The sequence below is a fragment of the Rhinatrema bivittatum genome, chromosome 5, assembly GCF_901001135.1.
Source record: "Rhinatrema bivittatum chromosome 5, aRhiBiv1.1, whole genome shotgun sequence".
Lineage (NCBI taxonomy): Eukaryota > Metazoa > Chordata > Amphibia > Gymnophiona > Rhinatrematidae > Rhinatrema > Rhinatrema bivittatum.
The window spans coordinates 95,013,121-95,034,587 of record NC_042619.1 but is presented as its reverse complement, the minus strand read 5'-3'; the positions used below and the strand labels follow the sequence as shown (position 1 = coordinate 95,034,587).

The window sequence follows — 21,467 nt, the reverse complement described above, 5'->3', positions numbered from 1 at the left end:
ACAGACCAGTTAGCCTCACCTCAGTCGTGGGAAAAGTAATGGAGACTCTGCTGAAGGAAACTATCTACATTCAGGAGGATTGCTGGACCTGAGGCAGCATGGATTCACTGGGGAAGGTCCTGTCAGACAAATCTGATTGATTTTTTCGATTGGATGACTAAAGAATTGGACCAAGGAAGAGCACTTGATGTGATCTACTTAGATTTCAGCAAAGCTTTTGATATGGTTCCGCATAGGAAGCTTATGAATAAAATGAGAAGCTTGGGAGTGAGCGCAAAGTGGTGGTGTGGATTAGAAATTGGCTGACGGATAGAAGACAGAGTGTGATGGTAACCGGAACCTACTCTGGAGAGAACTGCAATAAGCGGAGTGCCGCAAGGATTGGTGTTGGGATCGGTCCTGTTCAACATCTTTGTGAGCGACATTGTGGAAGGCATAGAAGGTAAAGTTTGTCTTTTTTGTGGATGATACTAAGATCTGCAACAGAGTGGACATGCCAGAGGAATAAAAAGAATGAGATGTGATTTAAGGAAGCTTGAAAAAGGGCAAAGATATGGCAGCTGGAATTCAATGCCAAGAAGTGCAGAGTCATGCTTCTGGGGTGTGGTAATCCAAAAGAGCTGTATGTAATTGGGGGGCGGGGGGGGGGGATGATAGTGTCTAGCAATCTGAAGACTGTGAAGCAATGTGACAAGGCAATAGCTAAAGCCAGAGGAATGCTGGGCTAGACAGAGGAATAACCAGTAAGAAAAAGGAGGTGATAATCCCCTTGCACAGGTCCTTGGTGAGGCCTCACCTGGAGTATTGTGCTCAGTTATGGAGACCGTATCTCAAAATGGACAGAGATAGGATGGAGGCAGTCCAGAGAAGGGTGACTAAAATGGTGGGGGCTTCCATTAAATAACTTATGAAGAGAGGTTGAAGCTCCTAAATATGTATACCCTGGAGGAGAGGAGGTGCAGAGAAGATATGTTACAGACCTTCAAACACCTGAAAGGTTTTAATGATGCACATTTGACAAACCTTCTCTGTTGGAAAGAACTCAGTAGAACTAGGGGTCACAAAATGAAACTCCAGAGAAGAGGACTCAGAACCAACATCAGGAAATATTTCTTCATGGAGACAGTGGTGGATGCCTGGAATGCCCTTCTGGAGGAGGTGGTGAAGACAAAAACGGTGAAAGATTTCAAAGGGGCATGGGATAAACACTGTGGATCCCTAAAGGCTAGAGTATGGAAATGAGGAAAAGAGAGCATGGAGTAACTTGCTGGAGTGGCGCTTACTACCTTTAACCAACAAGCCTTCAGACTCTTGCTGTAACTCATTATTGCTCTCTGCTTTAACAGCAGGGGGGAAAAGAGGAAAAGAGGAATTAGTTTCGGACAGCAACCAAATTTTACGGTCTGGGAAAACAAATAAGCATGGGGCTAACTTGCTGATGCAGCTGTTACTACCCTTAACCAATAAGCCTTATAATTGCAATATAACTCCAACACTGTTCTCTGCTTCAATGGCAAGAGATAATGGGGAATTGCATTGGACAGCAACCAACAAGGGCCCTTGACTTAACAGTTTGGGAAACTAAGTATGAGGATAAGGGTGGGTGAGGCAGCTGCACACTGCATGGAGCGGCAGTGGCCACAGCAGTATTCACGAAGCAGGATGCCAGTGGGTACCACCTTCACGGAGCAGTTGGAGGGCTGCCGCCTCACTGGGACAGCAGCAGCAAGTGGGGAATAACAACAGGAAGTCTTTGCCAGTGGGCGTGTAGGCCAGTCTTATAAAAGGCTGTATGGCACGGCTGACGCTACCATAAGCTTGCTGGGCAGACTGGATGGACCATTTGGTCCTTTTCTGCTTTCTCTGTTTCTATAAAAACTTTACAATTTATTAGCAGAAAAGGGCCACATTGTTTTCCTAGTCTCCCCAGACCATTTTACATTAATTCATAATATTCCAAATACTTCACACTATACTGTACTTGTATATGTACTCCCACATAACCCAAAATCAGCACTCCTCCTCCATAAACAATATTTATCTTCTTTTCTACTATTCAATTCACTTTCAATAAAACCTTTCACTACCACATTTAAAAGTCATACTCAGCATTCAATTCACAATAAAATAGACTACAAGCTATTTCATTTTAAAATCATCTATTTTATCTTGACATAATGTAACTGAGGCAGGATATCTATGCTCATTCCTTTCCATCTTACCAAGTTACCACCATTCCATCTTGTGGCCTGCAGTTTTATAAATCAACATCAGTCTAGATCATCAAAGGAGAATGTGGTTCGTGCAGTTAGTATAGCTGTGTTTAAAAAAGGATTGGATAAGTTCTTGGAGGAGAAGTCCATTACCTGCTATTAAGTTCACTTAGAGAATAGCCACTGCCATTAGCAATGGTTACATGGAATAGACTTAGTTTTTGGGTACTTGCCAGGTTCTTATGGCCTGGATTGGCCACTGTTGGAAACAGGATGCTGGGCTTGATGGACCCTTGGGGTCTGACCCAGTATGGCATTTTCTTATGTTCTTAAGGGGAGAGAATGTATCTAACGAGTTATGAAGATTCAGTCTCTTTGCTATTCTAGTTTATTTTTGCTGTTTTCAGGCATTTCGAATGTACTGAATATTCTGTGTCTCTATGTATAGGATACACTACCTAGTAATGTGGTTGTGTTAAGTATGGACATGTTTTTTGCTTCCTACCTTTTCTCCATGTTGATCTTGGTCTGAGCATGTCCTTATTTCAGATTTGTATGATGCCACAGAAAGTTAAAAATATAGAATTGATTTTTTATATTCTTTTTGGCACTTCAAAGCAGATTACATTCAGGAACTGTTAAGTTTTTTCCTGTTTTCAGAGAGTTTATAATTACGTTTATACCTGAGGAAATGGAGGGTAAAGTGACTTGCCCAAGGTCACAACAAGCAGCAGTAAGATTTGAACCTTGGTTTCCCTATTTAGATATTACCTTTACTTGTCCCATACTTTCCTCAAGTCCGTTACCAATTCTGGTAGGAGGCAGTCTCATCCATCCATAGCCCTTTCTATGATAAGATTGCAGATGTTGAAATGACACTGATAATGTATTCTATGGCTCTTAGTGTGGATCTTCTGAAATGTAAACCCCATTTACTAAAACCGCTGGGATATGCCCTCAGGTTGTTCAAGCTTGTCAGACATCTTTCTTTTCTTTTTTAACTTTCTGTTTATTAAGTTTTTAATCATACAAAGAACAAGACTTTGCACAGTAACAGCGTGAGAGGCAAAAGGAAAAGAAAAAAATATTATACAACAATTTTATTTATTTATTATCAATCTCTCCCCCCCCCCCCTCCCAAGGACCAATAACAAGGCAGGGGAGAGTTAGAAAGCGAGGAGAAATGAACAAATCAATATTAATACAAGCAGACGGCATGGATATTTATCACCCCTAATAACAATAATCGGATAGTCCCCTAAGGTATCTATGGGTTAATTGCAGAATTTATCACTTTGGTGCTTAGAAAGGCCCTCAGCTGGTTGGGATCAAAAAATAAAAGTATTCGCATCCAGTTTAACAACACATTTTGAAGGAGCTTTAGGTAAAACATTTCTTCCAAGATATTACCTCAGAATGTAAATACAAAAAACCCTTACATCGATCTTGCGTTGTCTTGGCTAAGTCAGGCTAAACTCTGACAAGCCTGCCCCAAAAAAAAGAAACACTGAAATTCGAAAAAAAGAAACCAAGATTGTAGACCTTTCAGTCACTTCAACACTGGAATTCTCCAAATAAGTAGATAAATTTGTAAGATCAGCAATAGGTTGAGAATGAATTACTTGGTTGGAACTTGGCTTAAAAGGAAGAAACATAACTTTATCGAAGGAGGGAATCTTGAGGACTTCAAGGAAATAGTGTCTAAGCATCAGCCAAGGCACGTCACCCATTACTTTGGAAAATCTCAAATTTAACATCTGGCTTGATTTTACAAATGTTCCATCCTCCTGGAGAGATGAAAATGCTCCTGAATAATTGTGGTATTCATAGCTTTAATTTTTTTAACCTCTCTTCCCAGGAACTGGAAAGTCTTTGAATGCTCTTGCAGGATTTTTTGATGATCTTGAGCAACTTTATCCAACTTCTGGGAAACAAACAAACAGACAATCTCAACCTAAAGGATTGAGACAAGTCCACCCTCAAGTCCCAAAGGGAATCTAGGGTGACCACTGCCGGTTTAATAATCAAAGGTGGAGCCCAAGGAACTAGCTGCTCAGCTTCTACAGTGGTACCAGCCTCCAGTAAATTCATATCCAGCAAAGCCCCCACAGTTGAAGCACCACAGATGGCAGTATTGCCCTCTATGCTGGGGAGTTAAAACCGCCACTGTGGAGAAGAGTTCAACAAGTGGGACGCCGACAACACCCTCCAAGCGGGAAGTGACAATGAGGTCACCAGAACACGCCCCCACTGTGTTGGCACTTGTCTGAGCTACTGCAAATGGCAGGGGCCCATGTATCAGGCAGCTGAGAGAGATTTCCCTAACCAAGAATACAGCTCCTCTCTATGTCTCGTCAGTGGGGCTTGAAGCCTGCAGTTCGGGGGTGGCAACAGCATTTTCAGTGATGGTCCACTGGGCCCTGGGGAGTGAAGGTTTGGAAGGGTAAACTCTCACTCTCCCGTTCCTTTTATGAGGAATTCCAAAGGACATAAAAGCAACCAAGAACCAGGTAAGTAGGGAGCAGCTGAATGTGTGTCCATTCACGCCGCCATCTTGGTTATCCCCCATGATGACATTTTCTTTCTAAACTCTACATTTAGGTGAGCTCCGATGTGACTGCTACAATTTATGTTTCCTTCGTATCAAAAAAATTGAACAATATTCGTCTGCATTGATTAGCTTGTTTCAGAAGATGTCCATCATTGTTGAATTAAAGGATCCATCCTTCAGGCAATTTATCCTTTCACTATGCATACATACATTACAGTCATCCCGTAAGGATGTGATTGTCAGATTTTAAATGAATAAGCGTTTTTAAAAAAATGCACCATCATCAATAAAGCCAATTAAAGCTTAATATTTTTATCTTACTGTTTATTTCTTCTGAACAGGAGCACTCTTTGCTTGCATTGCCTGCTTAGAAAGTTTGATGGGGACTGTTGCACTGATCGTTTTCAATAGCATTTATGCTGCCACAGTCATGTGGTATCCAGGCTTCTGCTTCTTACTAGCCGCTGGGCTTTCGGTCCTTCCTTTCTGTATTGTCTGGTAAGTAAATTTGTTTTTTACTATATAGTCTTGACATGAGCTTAAATTATTTAAAAACAAAAGCAGAGGTATATACCTTATTCTTTAAGCTATAAAGTATTAACAAGACATTTGTAGTAATTTCAGTTGCATGTAATTTGCAAAGGGGTTACAGACACCTTAAGATGAGTATTAACCTCTAATTTGATACTCTTCTAAAAAGCTGAAAAGTTATCAAATGCATGCATTAGTTAAGGATATTCAATGGGATGAGGCCTTGACAGTGTTTCCCCAGGGCATGATAGGACTCTTGGATTGTCTACATGACTATTTACTTAAACACATCAATTGCTTACTGGAATGCATATTTGTAACTCAAATTGTTGCTGTGCATGCAATGCACTTTTCAGCAATAATAATATCTTTAACATATGGTTAGTTTTGCATTAATGGCAGTATTAACACTGATCAGCATTACATTTAAATGAGTTGCTTTGCATAATTTCACATATTAGCAGCTCTTTTAGATTTTTAATGCATTAATGGTAAAATCTCAGAGTTAACATTTATATGTTAATGTAGGTATTTAATGTACATTAATGCCATTTAGTAAATAGACTAAGACACCAAAGTAAACTATTGGCCACGATGTTTATTGCTGTTTAATTTAACACAAACTGAAAACAGGTGAGAGCTTAGAAAATGACTATTAGCAATTCTGTTAATTTTATCTAACAAAAGTGAAAAAGCAAAATTAAAACCTAAAATAAACAAAGGCTGATTTAATGATTTTGATTTAATTTTCCCACCAATTTCTCAATCTGTGAACTACTAAAGCAATAACATGCCAAGTGTATCATTGTTAAAGCAAAATTTGGAATTATTTTATTTGTATTTTATTCAGATTATTTATAAACCATAGAATTCTCATAATACTTTCTAGTTCACTGTTAAAAAAAAAATAAAAAATGTAAAAGTGGAGTTCCCATATTGTCTTAAGAGCAGCAGATGTGATGGAGATTGGGGAAAGAAGATAGAGACATTCAGGATTCCTCAATACTCACCCCCATCCCGTTGTGGTTCAAGCTGCAATAAGCGACAGTGCGGACCTGCCCTGAGTGTTGCGCTACTTCTGCGTCTCATCCAGAACTCAGAGGCTAAAGTGGCCCTAAAAGGGGGATAACCCTTTCCTTTTGACTCAGGTGCTCCAGTTTCTCTCCTGTTCACCAATGTAGCAAGCTGAGAAGACTGGAGGCCCAAGCCTGGAAGGGGCTTGTTAGCTGACATGGAACAATTTTTCTAAAGTTTGATTTTCCAGCTTAATTTTAACATGTATATCAGCACCACCCACTCGCTAAAGCTTAAATCAACATAGATTTCAATATATTCAAACAAATATAAAAGTTAAATGTAACTCTTTAAAGGATGTTTTTAGAGCACTTGACTGTATATGCATCTTGACAATTCTTGTGCTTGGAAAAACTAGGATTGCTGGAAAATTGACGACTGTCAACAAAGTTTGACAAAATTTGAAGTTAACTGAAATATAAAATGTAATGTTACAGTGCAGCAGATTCTGAGAATTGTTGATATTTAACCACAAGCAATGTTCCTTGTGAGCTGCACACGCATGCAGATTGTGACACAAGCACACATAGAAAAATGTGTGCAGAAAGAAAAGGAAAATATAATCATTGTAAGAGCTCACTGCACAAAAATTTGTACACTACGTTGCACAGAACAACCTTTTTGTACATACAGCCCACAAGAGAGGTTTCACCCTTGATAGAAGCCAGGAATTTCTCTTAAAATAACTTGCCGCTATTCTTCTTGGAATCTGTTTGCTTTATTGGATGTCACAGAGCAGAAACGGTTTATGCTGACTCATGAAAGGCAGCACTGCGATAAGGCACTTTTTACTGGAAAACGAAATTAGCAATTTACAAGTCATATGATGCCTGCAGATTCTTAAGTGTTGTGGTTCTTTGCATACTTCATCCAGAACTCTGTTTATTTTCCTCTGCCTTATGCTATTTGAGTGGATTTTATGCTGCTGCTGTTTCATCCAAGAATGTTTGTTTGTTTTTAGCTTTCTAATGTGCATTGGTTACCAGGAAAAAAGCCTCATTCCTCTGGTCAACGAAGCGGAATCCACTGAGGATATTGTTGCCTGAGCAGTGTGGTTAACTAGCAAAATTCATAATGAAGTGAAAACAGGAGCAATTGCAAATGAAGATTTTAAAAGTTGCTTTCAGCAGCGCCATTGTAAATTGCACTTTAGTATCCCAGTACCAGCTCTACTTGGGAGTTTCATTGCGGGATAAAGCATAGGAGGGGAAAAGATTAAGGACCCTAGTTTATTATTTAAGATCTGTTTCAATTATGTCCTTTAAAAAGCCATCCCTAGTGTCCATGAAGGTAAAAAGCTCTTCCTGGTTTGATGCTAGTTATAAAAATACGTAGTTATTCATCTGTAACTTTCACTCTCTGGGTCCCTTCATCTTCTGTGCGGCAGCAGCAGTATCGCTGGCTGGTCTGGTGGATCACTGATCTGCTCTTCCTGCTGGTCCCAGGTGAAAGCAGCTGGAAGTAAAGGGGTGCAATTTTCTTGCCTCTTCACTGCTTAATTCATTTTCTTTTTGCTACTAACATCCAGTTTCAAAGATATATCTGGCTGGATGACAGAAGCTGTGTCTTTTGTTTTTTTTATTGGACATGAGAACAGTTCTTGTCAGTTTTCAGCAGCAGCCCAGTCAATTTGAAGTATTTTCAATCCTCTCCTTCTATATGTACTGCTCCATTTTTCCCCGGTTTTATATTTCACTTCTTAGTGCAGAGTTCTTGTTGCCTCTTTTGTGCCGGACAAAGCTGGATTCTTTGCAGGCTGTGATAACCTTTAGTGGATCAACAGAATAATGTTAAAAAGCTGTGACCAGATGAAGAACAGCACATGTGACTTCAAAGGCTCATGTGCACCTGCATTTCACATGAAAAGGCAAGAAACATTTCAGAAGTTATGCGGTTACTGCATCTTGGACACATACATTTAAATGCATATTTAAAGTCACTTTTCTGAACAGCACACTGTCTACAGTTTCCTTTTCTTGCATGCTGAGCTGGAACTCCTGTGCTTGCAAATACTATATGTGGCACTTACTCATGACTATCTTCTTGCATCCACATATTCAGAAACAAAAGCTGATAAAATTATTTAGTCTAAAAAAATGGTCTTATATCTAAGCTCATTGAAATACCTAGTGCCAGTTCATTTTGAAAAATCACATACTTTCTAGGTTAAAGAGAACAATTGGTTCACGCTCCTTTTAAACGCAAAAAAACATATCTGTCACCTCCTTAAAGAAGTAACATTATTATCGTGTATTTCCTTTGAGTGCCTTACCATAACTTACCTCTTTGAAAAGCAAATAGTTGCTCCGTAAACCTCTCCCTCATGGTTTGAATCCATTCAGTATTAAACTATAATTTTATCAGATTTTCTACGAATAATCAGGTGCAAAAGTATATTAATAGTTACTGTATATTTAAAATGTTTTACATGTATTCTGAACGTGAATAAATTGTTTCCATGTGCAGATCATCATTGCGTTTTGTATTTTTTCCAGTCAGTCATACTGGATCAAATTCTGATGAATTTCTAAGTTGGACTGAATTTATAAGAGTGATTTGGATTTAAAAATGTTTTGCACAAGAAACTGCCCTTCCAGAAAATATATCTGTCAGCTACTGCTTTTCCTCCTTACAGTCGCAGCAGAAGGAGCCCACGACGCTTGGCGTGCGTCAGACCCCACACGCTTCCTCCCCTTAGTGTCAATACCTGTGGAAGATCCATGGGTACTTTGGGTCAGGTTTCTTCTCTCTCTTTTTTTTTTTTTTTTTTTAAAACTTACAAAGCTTCCAGGTTTCAATGATAAGACCAGGAGACCCTCGGGAAGAAACGGCAGGCCCATGGAGGCTGTCGTCCTACGGGGCTTCTCCACTCTGGCCCTGGCTTCCAGGGAAAGTGAGCTTAGGGAGGGAGGGTGGGCTGTTGCCCTGGAGCCCTTCTTCCCTTGCTCTACCAAGCTGCCTTGCGGTTGCCCTCCACCCTCTGTTGGCGGCAGAGACGAGTAGCCAGGATCTCCCTTGCTGGGCCAGCCTGTATGCTGGTGATCCCACAGGAAATCATGTACTCTGCCCCCTCCTGCTGGTAGGAAGGAAAATCTCCACAAGTTTACTGGTCTGGCAGGATGAAGAGGAAGCTTCCATCACTGCCTCTTTTTATCCAGCTAAATTTTGTGCAGGTAAGTAGTGACCCAATCAAAGTTTATCATTCATGGGAATCACAAAAAACTAATCCCTGTAGAGCCACACTATTAATTTAATCCCACAATGTACAATATATATTTAATTTCTTATACACACAATTCATATATTAATTGATTGCATTTCCTCCCTTTGTAAACAATAAATTAATGACAAGATTTGTAATAATAAATAGTATTTTGTAATACATTATTAACACATTAATCACCATTTATAATACATACCAATCACAACAAGAGTGGATATATCAATGTGGTCAACTTATTACATATTTTATACGCATACAAAACATGGACATGTAATAACCCATCACCCCTATAAACACGTACAAACCACAATCATATTTCATTCATTCATAATAAAAGCTTCATCCCATAAAATTTAGCAATACTCGCACTGTCAATTAGCCCTTCAATTACTCACTATATATATATTTATTTATTTATTTATTTATTTATTAGACTATTAATGAACTCATCACTTTTAACTAAATATTTCCATATCTTCATCGGGTGCCAATCACCCCCTGTTCTTCATTCAAGGATATTCTGCCCCTTTCTTCAACGATATTTACTCCTTCTTCAACGATATTCACCCCAACAAGGTGCCTTGTTTCACCCACTCAGGGCTTCAGCAGGGGAAATCTATAACCACCTCTTGAATATCACAATATTAACCCCACTCAAACAAACTCCTTAAAAACCACTTGCTTATTTGACAGTACCCAATACATGGCCAAAAACTAGCCTTCCCAATATCCACTCACATGAAGTTACACCAGTATCCTAAGTGTTTCACACACATCTGGTCATCGCTCCAACTACATTTCCACAGGCGGCGACCAACAGACAAAATCTGCCTCTCCACCGTCTCGGTTCACAAATCACGTGGTGTAGCCGTGGGATATACTGGTGGTAGAAATATCGGCAGTCTGTGAGCTGTTAGTGATTTGTGAACCAAGATGGTGGAGAGGCAGATTTTGTCCGTTGGTCGCCGCCTGTGGAAATGTAGTTGGAGCGATGACCGGATGTGTGTGAAACACTTAGGATACTGGTGTCACCTCATGTGAGTGGATATTGGGAAAGCTATTATGTGAGTTTTTGGACATGTATTGGGTACTGTCAAATTAAGCAAGTGGTTTTTAAGGAGTTCATTTATGAGTGGGATTAATATTGTGATATTCAAGAGGTGGTTATAGATTTCCCGTGATGAAGCCCTGAGTGGGTGAAACAAGGCACCTTGTTGGGGTGAACATCATTGAAAAAGGAGTAAATATCGTTGAAGAAAGAGGCAGAATATCCTTGAATGAAGAATAGGGGTGATTGGCACCCGATGAAGATATGGAAATATTTAGTTAAAAGTGATGAATTCATTAATAGTCTAACATATAGTGGGGCGGATTTTAAAAGGAGCGCGATTAGCCTACTTTTGTTAGCGCTCCAGGCGCAAACAAAAGTATGCTGGATTTTAGTAGATACGCGCGGAGCCGCGCGTATCTGCTAAAAACCTGGATCGGCGCGCGCAAGGCTATGGATTTTGTATAGCCGGCGCGCGCCGAGCCGCGCAGCCTACCCCCGTTCCCTCCAAGGCCGCTCCGAAATCGGAGCGGCCTCGGAGGGAACTTTCCTTTGCCCTCCCCTCACCTTCCCCTCCCTTCCCCTCCCTAACCCACCCGGCCCCGTCTAAACCTCCCCCTTACCTTTGTCGGGGGATTTACGCCTCCCAGAGGGAGGCGTAAATCCCCGCGCGTCAGCGGGCCTCCTGCGCGCCGGGACGCGACCTGGGGGCGGGTCTGGAGGGCGCGGCCACGCCCCCGGGCCGCAGCCACGCCCCCCGGGCCCGCCCCCGGAACGCTCCCGACACGCCCCAAAAACACCGCGCGGTTCGGGCCCGCCCCCCGACACGCCCCCTCCGAAAACCCCGGGACTTACGCGAGTCCCGGGGCTCTGCGCGCGCCGGTAGGCCTATGTAAAATAGGCTTACCGGCGCGCAGAGCCCTGCTCGCGTAAATCCGCCCGGTTTTGGGCGGATTTACGCGAGCAGGGCTCTGAAAATCCGCCCCAGTGTGAGTAACTGAAGGGCTAATTGACAGTGCGAGTATTACTAAATTTTATGGGGTGAAGCTTTTATTATGAATGAATGAAGTATGATTGTGGTTTGTATGTGTTTATAGGGGTGATGGGTTATTACATGTCCATGTTTTGTATGCGTATAAAATATGTAATGAGTTGACCACATTGATATATCCACTCTTGTTGTGATTGGTATGTATTATAAATGGTGGTTAATGTGTTAATAATGTTTTGTAATAAATTAACGACAAGATTTGTAATAATGTATTGTTTACAAAGGGAAGAAATGCAATAAATAACATTTTGTGAAATATATGAATTGTGTGTATAAAAAATTAAATACATATTGTATATTGTGGGATGAAATTAATAAGGTAGCTCTACAGGGTTTAGTTTTTTGTGATTCCCATGAATTAAAACAATAATTGGGGGATCTGATAAATTCTCTAGTGGATTGGTACCAGACAAAAAATTTAGCCAGGGGGGGGGAATGTCAAATATCTGGTTTTTTTTTTATCCAGTCAAAACCTTTGAATATCAAACTCTCGATATGCCATATGTGTACATGCATTTTTTTTTGCCTCCTAGCTCTTTAAAACTTATCAACAGAGGTTATCACAGAAATAGCTCAGTTAAGCTGATGGCTGTTTCAGTGTTTTCATTCTCTCATCTATAGTTCCTTTTCCATATCCTAACTGACTGCATATCCTGAGACACCTTCATGAACCACATCCCATAAATTTCATAGCTCATAGACTTATAAGCATCATCTACAGTACATCACAGCTTCATATCTTCTTGACAAAACTGTTTCTTTTGAAAATCAATTGATCTTGTGTGAGAAATGAAACAATACAATGGTTCCGAAGGGTGGAGTGGAGAGATAACATTGTTCTAACTACCTCACGACAGCCATGCAGACAGAGGCACAAGGGATTAAAATGGCAAGCTCAAAATAACACACATAAAATAGAAATACCAGGATTAGCATCTAAGAGTCCCCAGTGCAGCAACCACTAAATCATATCATCTTTCTACCTAACTGTAGATTTTAAATATTATTAAAATGGTAAAACTAACATTCACTGTGGCATCGTGCCATGAACAGGAGCACATATGATTCATTTCAAACAACTTAGCCAATGCATATCAGTCTTTATCCCCGAGCAATTTATTCTTCTTCATAAGGGACATAGGCAGCAGCTGAGACTGCAGAATTCAGAACATGAATGATTACAGGTTTCATGTTCAGCGTGTCATCCTGCCTTTCACTTCTCAGAGCTTACGTCAGCACTTAATTACAAACCTGCAAACTTCCATATTTACAGGACAATCATTTGTTGCTGCAATATAAAACAAATTAATAAAGCAGCTTATTTGATGGCAATACCTGATCAAGATTAGTTGTAGATTTTGCACAGGAGTAATAATTATCTTTAATCCTAAAATGTTCATGACAAGTGCCCCCCCCCCCCAAAGACAGCGAGAAGAGGTTCAAGTTTGAAAAGCAACTCATGAATCCCAGGTGGTGTTGCTGAACAGGCATAAAAAGCTTCTGTGGCTTCTCATGCAAATGTTCAAATATTATTCAATTACTTCTAAGCCAGCTACTGTATGTGCAGGTTTAATGAAACAACCAACCTGCTTTTTGTTATCAGGAGTTGGGAATTGCTAATTTGCCAGTCCCATTGATTTTACTGTTCCCTCAGTGTCATACTCCTGAAAAACTTCTAGTCAACTACCAAAACTTTACTATGCAATCAACTGTATGCCATTAAAATGAAAGAACAGTAGCCCCTCTACTGGCACCCTTTGATATGAATGATGCAGATTCTTAATACAACTAAACTTTAACACACCAGCCTGAAAACGACAAGCCGTGCACGTTGCTGATGGCACAGGCGTGTTTCTAGAAAACTGCCAGTGGCTGGCCTTAAATAAAACACTATGGGGCAGATTTTAAAAGGTACGTGTGCAGTGTACATTTGTGCGCACAACCCGGCGCGCACAAATATACGCCCGATTTTATAACATGTGCGTGCAGCCGCGTGCATGTTATAAAATCAGGAGTCGGCGTGCACAAGAGCGTGCACACTAGTGCACCTTGCGCACACCGAGCTGGCTTTCCCCCCCCCACCCACCTTTCCTCTACCTGTCCCGCCCCCCAGTGCGAAAAAAAACCCCCGTACCTTTATCTCACGTTACGCATGCCAGAGGCAGGTGTAACTTGCGCGCGCCGGCCAACTGCCAGCGTGCGATCCCCCGGCCCAGCAGCCTTGCAGAGGCCTCTGGCTCCGTCCCCTCCCCTCCCCACCCATTTTTTTCAAGCCCCAGGACTTACATGTGTCCCGAGGCTTTGTGTGTGCCACCGGGCCTTTTGAAGAGAGGCCCGGCGCATGTAACCCTTTGAAAATCTGCCCCTATGGAATCAGCCGCATAATTTTAAAACAAAAGTGTTCCAAAAGAACAGTATCCAAATAGGGGTACTCTTTGGTATAGAGATAGAATATAAAATGCTCGAGGGGAAACAAGATGGTCGCCGCCTAGTTAGCATGCAATAGACGCTCTCTCCGTGGATTCCCCAAATTTTCTACTCTTTTCATGCTTATTACCTCTTTAAAATGCCTCATACAAAAAGAAAAGCAAGAGTGAGAGAAATTTTGACCTAGTCCTTGATGCTTGATGCACAGCAGGCATGGATTGAATCGCTCTTTGTGTCTCCCCTACAAACTGCATCGGAGGGTGTGGCCGCTGGGGATCTCGATGCTGAGTGAACGCAGACCCCCTTGGTCGAGGATACATCTCTTAGTCCCGGTGTGCCATTGGCTCCATTACCACCGTTCACAGCTTCAGTTCTTTCAGAAGATAAAGAACTTGCACTTCTGGAAGAGTTAAGACCTGGAGAAAGGTTTGATGCCCCGAGAAGGGACGCAATACTGATGTTACCTTCAGAGAGTCAATGCTTGCAAGACTCCACGGGCCTTCCGGAAAAACAAGATTGCTCAAGCTGTGCCAAAGAATGGAAACCCCACAGAAGGAGAAAAAGAACCAAAGGTATGCCTGACTTTACAAACTTCCTTAGTTAGACCACAGATTATAACTTTGGATTCAATTTGGAATGCATTAACCTCGATGGAAAGAGCTATTCAATCGCTAACACAAATCTATGGACAATCAAATGAAAGAATTTGATACCAGCATATCTTATTGTGAATCTGTTCAGAATAATTTGATACGTTCGGATAGCGTTCATTCCAAGAAGTTGGAGAATATGGAGAATTCATTGAGAATGCTGAACTTGAAAGTTTTTAATTTCCCCTATTTAAAGTTAATATCTTCTAGGGATTTATTCAAGAATTATCTGACGAGGATTCTTAAACTTTCTAGTGAAGCATACCAGCTATAACAAAAATATACTATCTTCCTTCTTTTAAAGAAGAGAATTTAGAAAATCAACCACAAGTTCAACTACAGGATGTTTCTTTAAATATTTCAGACATTCTGGAACTTTCACAAGATACAGATATCCAGACAAGAGCAACTCTTTTGGTAACCTTTGCATTTGTATCTGAAAGGGACTTTGTACCGAGACTTCATCTTCGGAACCAGTCACAACTATTTCATGGTCAGAAAATGTGGATCTTCCCCGATATATCAAGAAATACTCAAGAACGTAGGAAGAAATTTCTAACTACGAAGGCTGAAGCTGTTTCACGTGGAGCAAGGTTCAGCTTAAGATATCCATGTAAATGTTTAACTTCCAAAATACTAAGTATTTGTTCTATGAACCATGTCAGTTGCGTACCTTTTTGGATTTACACTCCTGAAATTTTCTCTGTGGGAGGCTAGGCATTATGAATTAAGTAGGGGATGTCTAGTAAGCAATATTCTCTATCTAATTTTCTTGATATTCGCTTAAAATAGCCTTGTTTCCGCCCCCTTTTTTTTCTTATTAATGCTGATACAGTTTATTTCTTTCTTCTTCCAGAATGTTTTGGAAATATTCTATATGGTAACGGTTGTGTATGTATCTCAATTCTGTATAAGTGGGTGCTTGGGTTAAATTGAAAGTTAAAAAAAAAGAATATAAAATGCTCATTTACTGCAATAAAATCTTGAAAGACATCAGCAAAGCATATACACTACAAATCACTGATAGCATTAGTCTTGGTTCTGTTTGAAGAGAAGCTTATCAAATGTCTGTCAGAGAAGCGGTTTCTGTGCTTCTACGTGTGGGTGGATGGCTCTCCCCCCCCTCCCCCCCCCAAAAAAAAATGTTTTTTATGCTGACCGTGCTGAAGCAAACTCTGTGGGGAGGCAGGTCTTGGGTGGACATATGACCCTTTTGGTTTTCAAAGTTTGGTAGTGATTTGGAGTGGAGAGGGGAGGAGGGTACAGGAGGGCAAAATGGTTAATGTTGCTAAAGAAATGCACAAGGGTTGGTGGTGGGGGGGAGGATTCAATTGTTTAGATGTCCGGAACAGTAAAGAACTCACAGTAAATATTTTCAGATCAATATTCAACAGCATGAGGAGTGAGAAGTTAGCTGGATAAATTTAGTGGCTACCTTTAGCCGGGATATTCAACACCGCGAAAATGCCACTGAATATATGTGGATAAAGTTTCCAGATAACTTTACCGCTGATCGGGATATTGAATATTGTAAAATTTTAAAAGAAGTAATGAGCCAGGATTGGGGCACGATCCCCTTCCCTCCCACATCCCATCTGAGTTAACAAAAAAATAACGAGCCAAGTGGGTGACCCCTTCCTTTCCAAAGTGAAAAACAGGGGGCACCAAATTTCCATCATCCCTACTCCAAGGAGCCTTTTACCTCCTCCTGCTGGGCTGCTGTGGACTAGGGGGCATTCCATGAAGTTAGCATGGGGCACATTTAAAACTAATCGGAGAAAGTTCTTTTTTACTCAACTCACAATTAAACTCTGGAATTTGTTGCCAGAGGACGTGGTTAGTGCAGTTAGTATAGCTGTGTTTAAAAAAGGATTGGATAAGTTCTTGGAGGAGAAGTCCATTACCTGCTATTAAGTTCACTTAGAGAATAGCCACTGCCATTAGCAATGGTAACATGGAATAGACTTGGTTTTTGGGTACTTGCCAGGTTCTTGTGGCCTGGATTGGCCACTGTTGGAAACAGGATGCTGGGCTTGATGGACCCTTGGTCTGACCCAGTATGGCATGTTCTTATGTTCTTATTCACTTTACTCAATCACTGATTGATCCTTTCACTGACAGATGTCTGTGAAAGGACCAATCCTCATTCATTGTTGCTGTCATAAGGTAACTTTGTATTTCATTCAAATGCACAATCAGTGACAATATTTCGGATTGAAAAAAAAAACCTATTAAACAAATGTAATGACTCCCTGGAGTTCATTACCATTAAGGTCCTACTTTAACTTCTTTAGCTAGGAACAGTGCAGGCTAGTAATTTGGTGAGGCACCATTCATTACAGCCCCTGCCTTTCAGGGTGCTAGGCTGGCCGTCCGCTTGTGAAGTAATTAAAAGCAGCTCTCTCCCTGAGAACTCGGGGCAGTGCAGAGGAGATGTTGCAGCTTTGCCATTTTGGGGATTTTTGGGCCTACCTTTATACTCAGGTGTCCCTGAAGAAGGTCGGGAATCTGCTCTTCCGGTCCACTCATTGGCTGGTAGAGTTTGCATCCTGGGTTATTTTGGGCTTTTGTTCAAATTTTCCTTTGTAAAACCCTGCGAGTCACCCCCCCCTCCCCCCGAGTGTTGCTTGAAGAGAGGTCACGGGAAAACCTTTCCCTGGAGGGCCCAGGATAGGGATTTCTTCTGCACCCTCCTGGAGGACAGAAGAATTGTTATGATCCACTGCAGAGATCTTCTGGTGTTTTTGGAATCAGTTTTTAGGAAGAGATTGCTGGATGGAAGAACCAGAATAAAGAGTTTGGCTGCCCCCTTCCTGCCCTGAAGGAAGTACATCAGACAGTGCGTTTTCCTGTGTGGATCCCCCTCCTATCTAGGGATCTGGAGAAAGACTTTGGAGAACTGTGATTAAGGTCATTTTAAAGATCTTTGGAGGACCCCACTTGAGTCTTCACTCTGGGGAAGAGATAAATTGGGACTCTGTGTAAAGATGGTTACCATTTTTTTTTTTATTACTACTTGGAGGGGTTTTCCTGCCACACAAGGAGACCCCTGTCCACTTGAGAATCTCATTCATCCATATAATGGAGGATGAGTGTTTTCCCTTGCCTTGGTAGGAACAGACCCTTGCACAGATAGAAGAAAAAAAAAAAAAAAAGATTGTGAACCGCAAAGATCAGCTGTGGTGTTAAGAACTGTTTGGACCTGTGCCATTCACTTACCCAAGATATCTTCAGTAAACTTGAATTTTTGGACACTGTCTGAGTCTCCTGCATGTTATTGGCACTTATAGCACTCACAGCTGTAAAATATTTACACTTCTCCCAGGTACAAGAGTTACAGTGTCACCCCTGCCACTCAGGGCCTTGAAGGAGGAATTCTTTGCCCCCACCAGTAAAGAACCCAAGCCCTGGGGAAAGAGGCTGGCAAGAGAGCCAGTGTGAGCGGATCCAGCCCCAAGAACTATACATTTTGTATGGCTCTGTTGGTAGTTAGCTGCTGCACCAAAACGAGGTTACACAAACATTCAGATTACTGGATGAATAGAGTATTTATGATGTCTTGAACTCAAACTATTGTTCAACAATTCTAAAAAAAAGTTTAACTCTTCAAAAGTGCCAAAAACTGAAAAACAATTTGTTAAGTCTTGAATCCAAGGTTGCAATTTTTCCAAAAAACACTCTTAACTTTTCCATTTAATTAAATTCCTCATATAGCAAGTCTGATTTACTATGCTGCACACAAGCAAAGTGCTGACAATCTTCACACTGTTTCTGGGTTTTCTGGTCAACAGACCTTAAGCAAAAGGTACATACAATGTCCACTTAATCCCAGACCAAATATATCTGATAAAAAGGTCTCTTATTCTCAAAAGTTTATGCCTCAATAAATTGGTTAGTCTGTAAAGTGCCACCGGGCACTTTTGTTTTGTTGTTTTTCATGCTATTTAGCTTGCTTTCACTAAGTACCATGCTCACATTAGTATTAAATAGCACTGAGTTAACGAACACTGGCTAAATAACATGAGGGTGACCACAGCATACTATTTAGTACAGTTATTGTCATACATGTCCCTTCATTTGCAGGTACCAGTTTGCAAATGTCTGTATACTCACTTTCTTCTGGGATCACTTTAATATACACTGTAAGGTCTTTCTGCATAGCTCACTGTTTTAGAGTGAATACTAAAGTTTATTGCATAGGCCGTTTAATCTGAGGATTCGGGGGCTAGGTCGCGAATCGGCCAACGGACCGAGGCTCACCTCCGACGGACCACGGAAATCACCTCGGGAAACTCAACTGGGGGAGGGACCCGAGGGTATCACCGCAGGAGTGCGGGGCTCGTCTTCAGGTAGGTTTCTACTTTAAATTTCGGGTTTTGTTCTTTAATTTTGGTCTAACGCTCTGAGAGCGTGCAGATAGTCCCTAACTGCTATGGAGACAGAAAATACTGAGGAGCTGCACTTCCTGCAGGGGTATATGTACTAGGGGCTGACGTCAGATTGAAATCTGATCCGTCTCCAACTGCTAACAGGAGTACACTATACCCATTGGTCCTGAGTCCATCTGCTACACGCTAGGAAATAGCCTCATTTTTGTTTGGTAGGTCTGGTTGTACACAGCTGCTTGTTAACAAACTTCTGGTTTATTTTTATTTTCTCAGGTTTTTAACAACTTGAGTGACTACAATTGCTTTACAGTTCCTTTTAGTTTCAGCTTTTTCTACTCAGAGATAACATCCTGGTGTGGCAAGCTATACTTCTCCCACCCCGACATCCACCTACTAATAACAAACATCCTACCGTTTACCAATCAGACTCCTCCCCCAGAGTCTTTTTTTTAAGTTCCATCAGGTCTCTCTCAGTAACTATGGGGCCGATGCAATACAGTGCGCTCAGCTGAGCGCACTGTATTGCATCGCGGGATAAATAGGGGCTAATCCACCCACTCCACCCACTAATGCAATAGAAGGATTAGTGCCTATTTAACGCGCGTCCGACGTGGAGTGAATGAAATAGCGCTCATCACATGCAAATGCATGTGAATGAGCCTATTACTTATTCACTCTGCATGCAAAAAGACACACGTTTATCACTCAGCTATTAACGCCTACCCGGAGCAGGCGTTAATAGCTGAGCGCAGGTAAAAGTACAGAAAAGCAGAAAAAACTGCTTTTCTGTACTTCTTTTTTAAAGTAAAAAAATAAATAAAAATAAAATAACTCGGCAGACTGCCAAGTTATAAAGACTGACGCCAGTAAACGCGGCCTCGGTTTTTATAACCATCCGTCTACCAGTAGTGAAAACGGCCACAGAGTATACATGTACACCTGATTTTATAACTTGTGCGCGAGCCGCGTTGCCTTTCCCCTGTTCCCTCCCAGGCTGCTCCAAAATTGGAGAGGCTTGGAAGGGAACTTCCCCCCCCCCGACCTTTATCAAACCTTTTGTGTGCACTGGCAGCTTGCTGGCACACGATCTTCCGACATAGCGGCAATGGCCGCTGTGTTGGAGGCCTCGGGCCTCACCCCTTTAGTAAAGCCCCGCAACTTAGACGCGTCCCGGGGCTTTACACCCGGCACGCGTAGGCCTTTGAAAATCCAGCCCTATGTTAGCAAAGTGATAAGAAAATGACAGAGGCAGAAAATTATGTTTAGCAGTGAATTTAAAAATCCCGGTCTCTGTTTGTTTTGATGTATTTGATCATTTCAGCTTCAAATGTCTCACATTTTTTTCTCCTGATGAAAGGAATGTTAGCTTCCAAATTTTAGTCAAGAAATGTATTAAGTTACTCCAATGAAAAAAATCTTGCATTTTTTTGATTATTGTTTATGTCCAACCAAGGATGAGTCTGACTATGCGCATCATTTTTTATGTTTTCAGAAAGAATTATACAAAGGGTACTGATATTCTTCTGTCCATCCACAAGCACAATAACTCTCCAAAACATAGAAATGACGGCAGAAGACCAAATGGCCCATCTAGTCTGCCCAGCAAGCTTTCACACCTATTTGTTTTCATACTTATCTGTTACTCTGACCGCTGAGGTCAGGTCCCTTATTGGTAACTTTTTGATTCCAATTCCCTTCCACCCCCACCATCGATGCAGACAGCAGTGCTGGAGCTGCATCTAAGTGAAGTATCTAGCTAATTGGTTTGGGGTAGTAACCGCCGTAATAAGCAAGGGATGGAAATTCACAACATTTGGCATGTAGGAAGAAAATGTGAATATCCGAGATGAGTTTGAAAACCAGAAACATCGGGCAAGTATTTTCAGAGAAATGAAACTCCAAAAGAAAACCCCGAACTGTTTTTTATGGGAAAAATTACGGCTCCACTCACCTTAAGAGAGCGAAAAAAACTAAAGTAGCTGGGGACAGATGTCATCAAAAGGCACTTTAAAGGCCACCTCTCTCAACTCTTCTAAAGTCACGAACACCCCTTACAATTCCCCATACACGGTCACCCCCAGTAACCTGCCACCCTCACTTCATTCAAGCCCTCAAATCCACCTCTTCTACAAATCGATGTTGAAAAGCATTCCCAAAGCCCAAACCAAAGGTTTCCCTACTTTTTTTCCTTTTTTATAGGACGATATTCTATGTGAAGGGGATTGCGTCTGACATAAGAAGTTATGAAAAAAAAAGTCATCTGATACATCGCTTTTTCCCTACTTTGAGGTAATCAATTCCCGATAAATCT

General features: G+C 41.3%; 1 protein-coding gene and 1 long non-coding RNA gene across 4 annotated transcripts in view; one reads left to right on the top strand and one right to left on the bottom strand.

The window, feature by feature from the left end:
- The window catches only part of LOC115092091 (solute carrier family 46 member 3-like), a 70,630-nt gene that overhangs the window by 48,973 nt on the left and 190 nt on the right, over positions 1–21,467 (top strand). For 2 of the 3 annotated variants that reach the window (XM_029602610.1, XM_029602611.1), the window contains exons 5-6: positions 5,106–5,262; positions 21,356–21,445. In XM_029602610.1, coding sequence (XP_029458470.1) covers positions 5,106–5,262; positions 21,356–21,445 — 247 coding nt within the window. Of the gene's footprint in view, positions 1–5,105; positions 5,263–7,330; positions 8,840–21,355; positions 21,446–21,467 lie in introns of those variants that run through there. The other variant, XM_029602612.1, reaches the window with a different exon arrangement.
- Positions 5,104–21,424, bottom strand: LOC115092094. Its single transcript, XR_003856901.1, has 2 exons — positions 21,108–21,424; positions 5,104–8,135 (listed from the first exon to the last, which is right to left on the bottom strand). It is a non-coding gene; the product is annotated as an uncharacterized LOC115092094 (long non-coding RNA).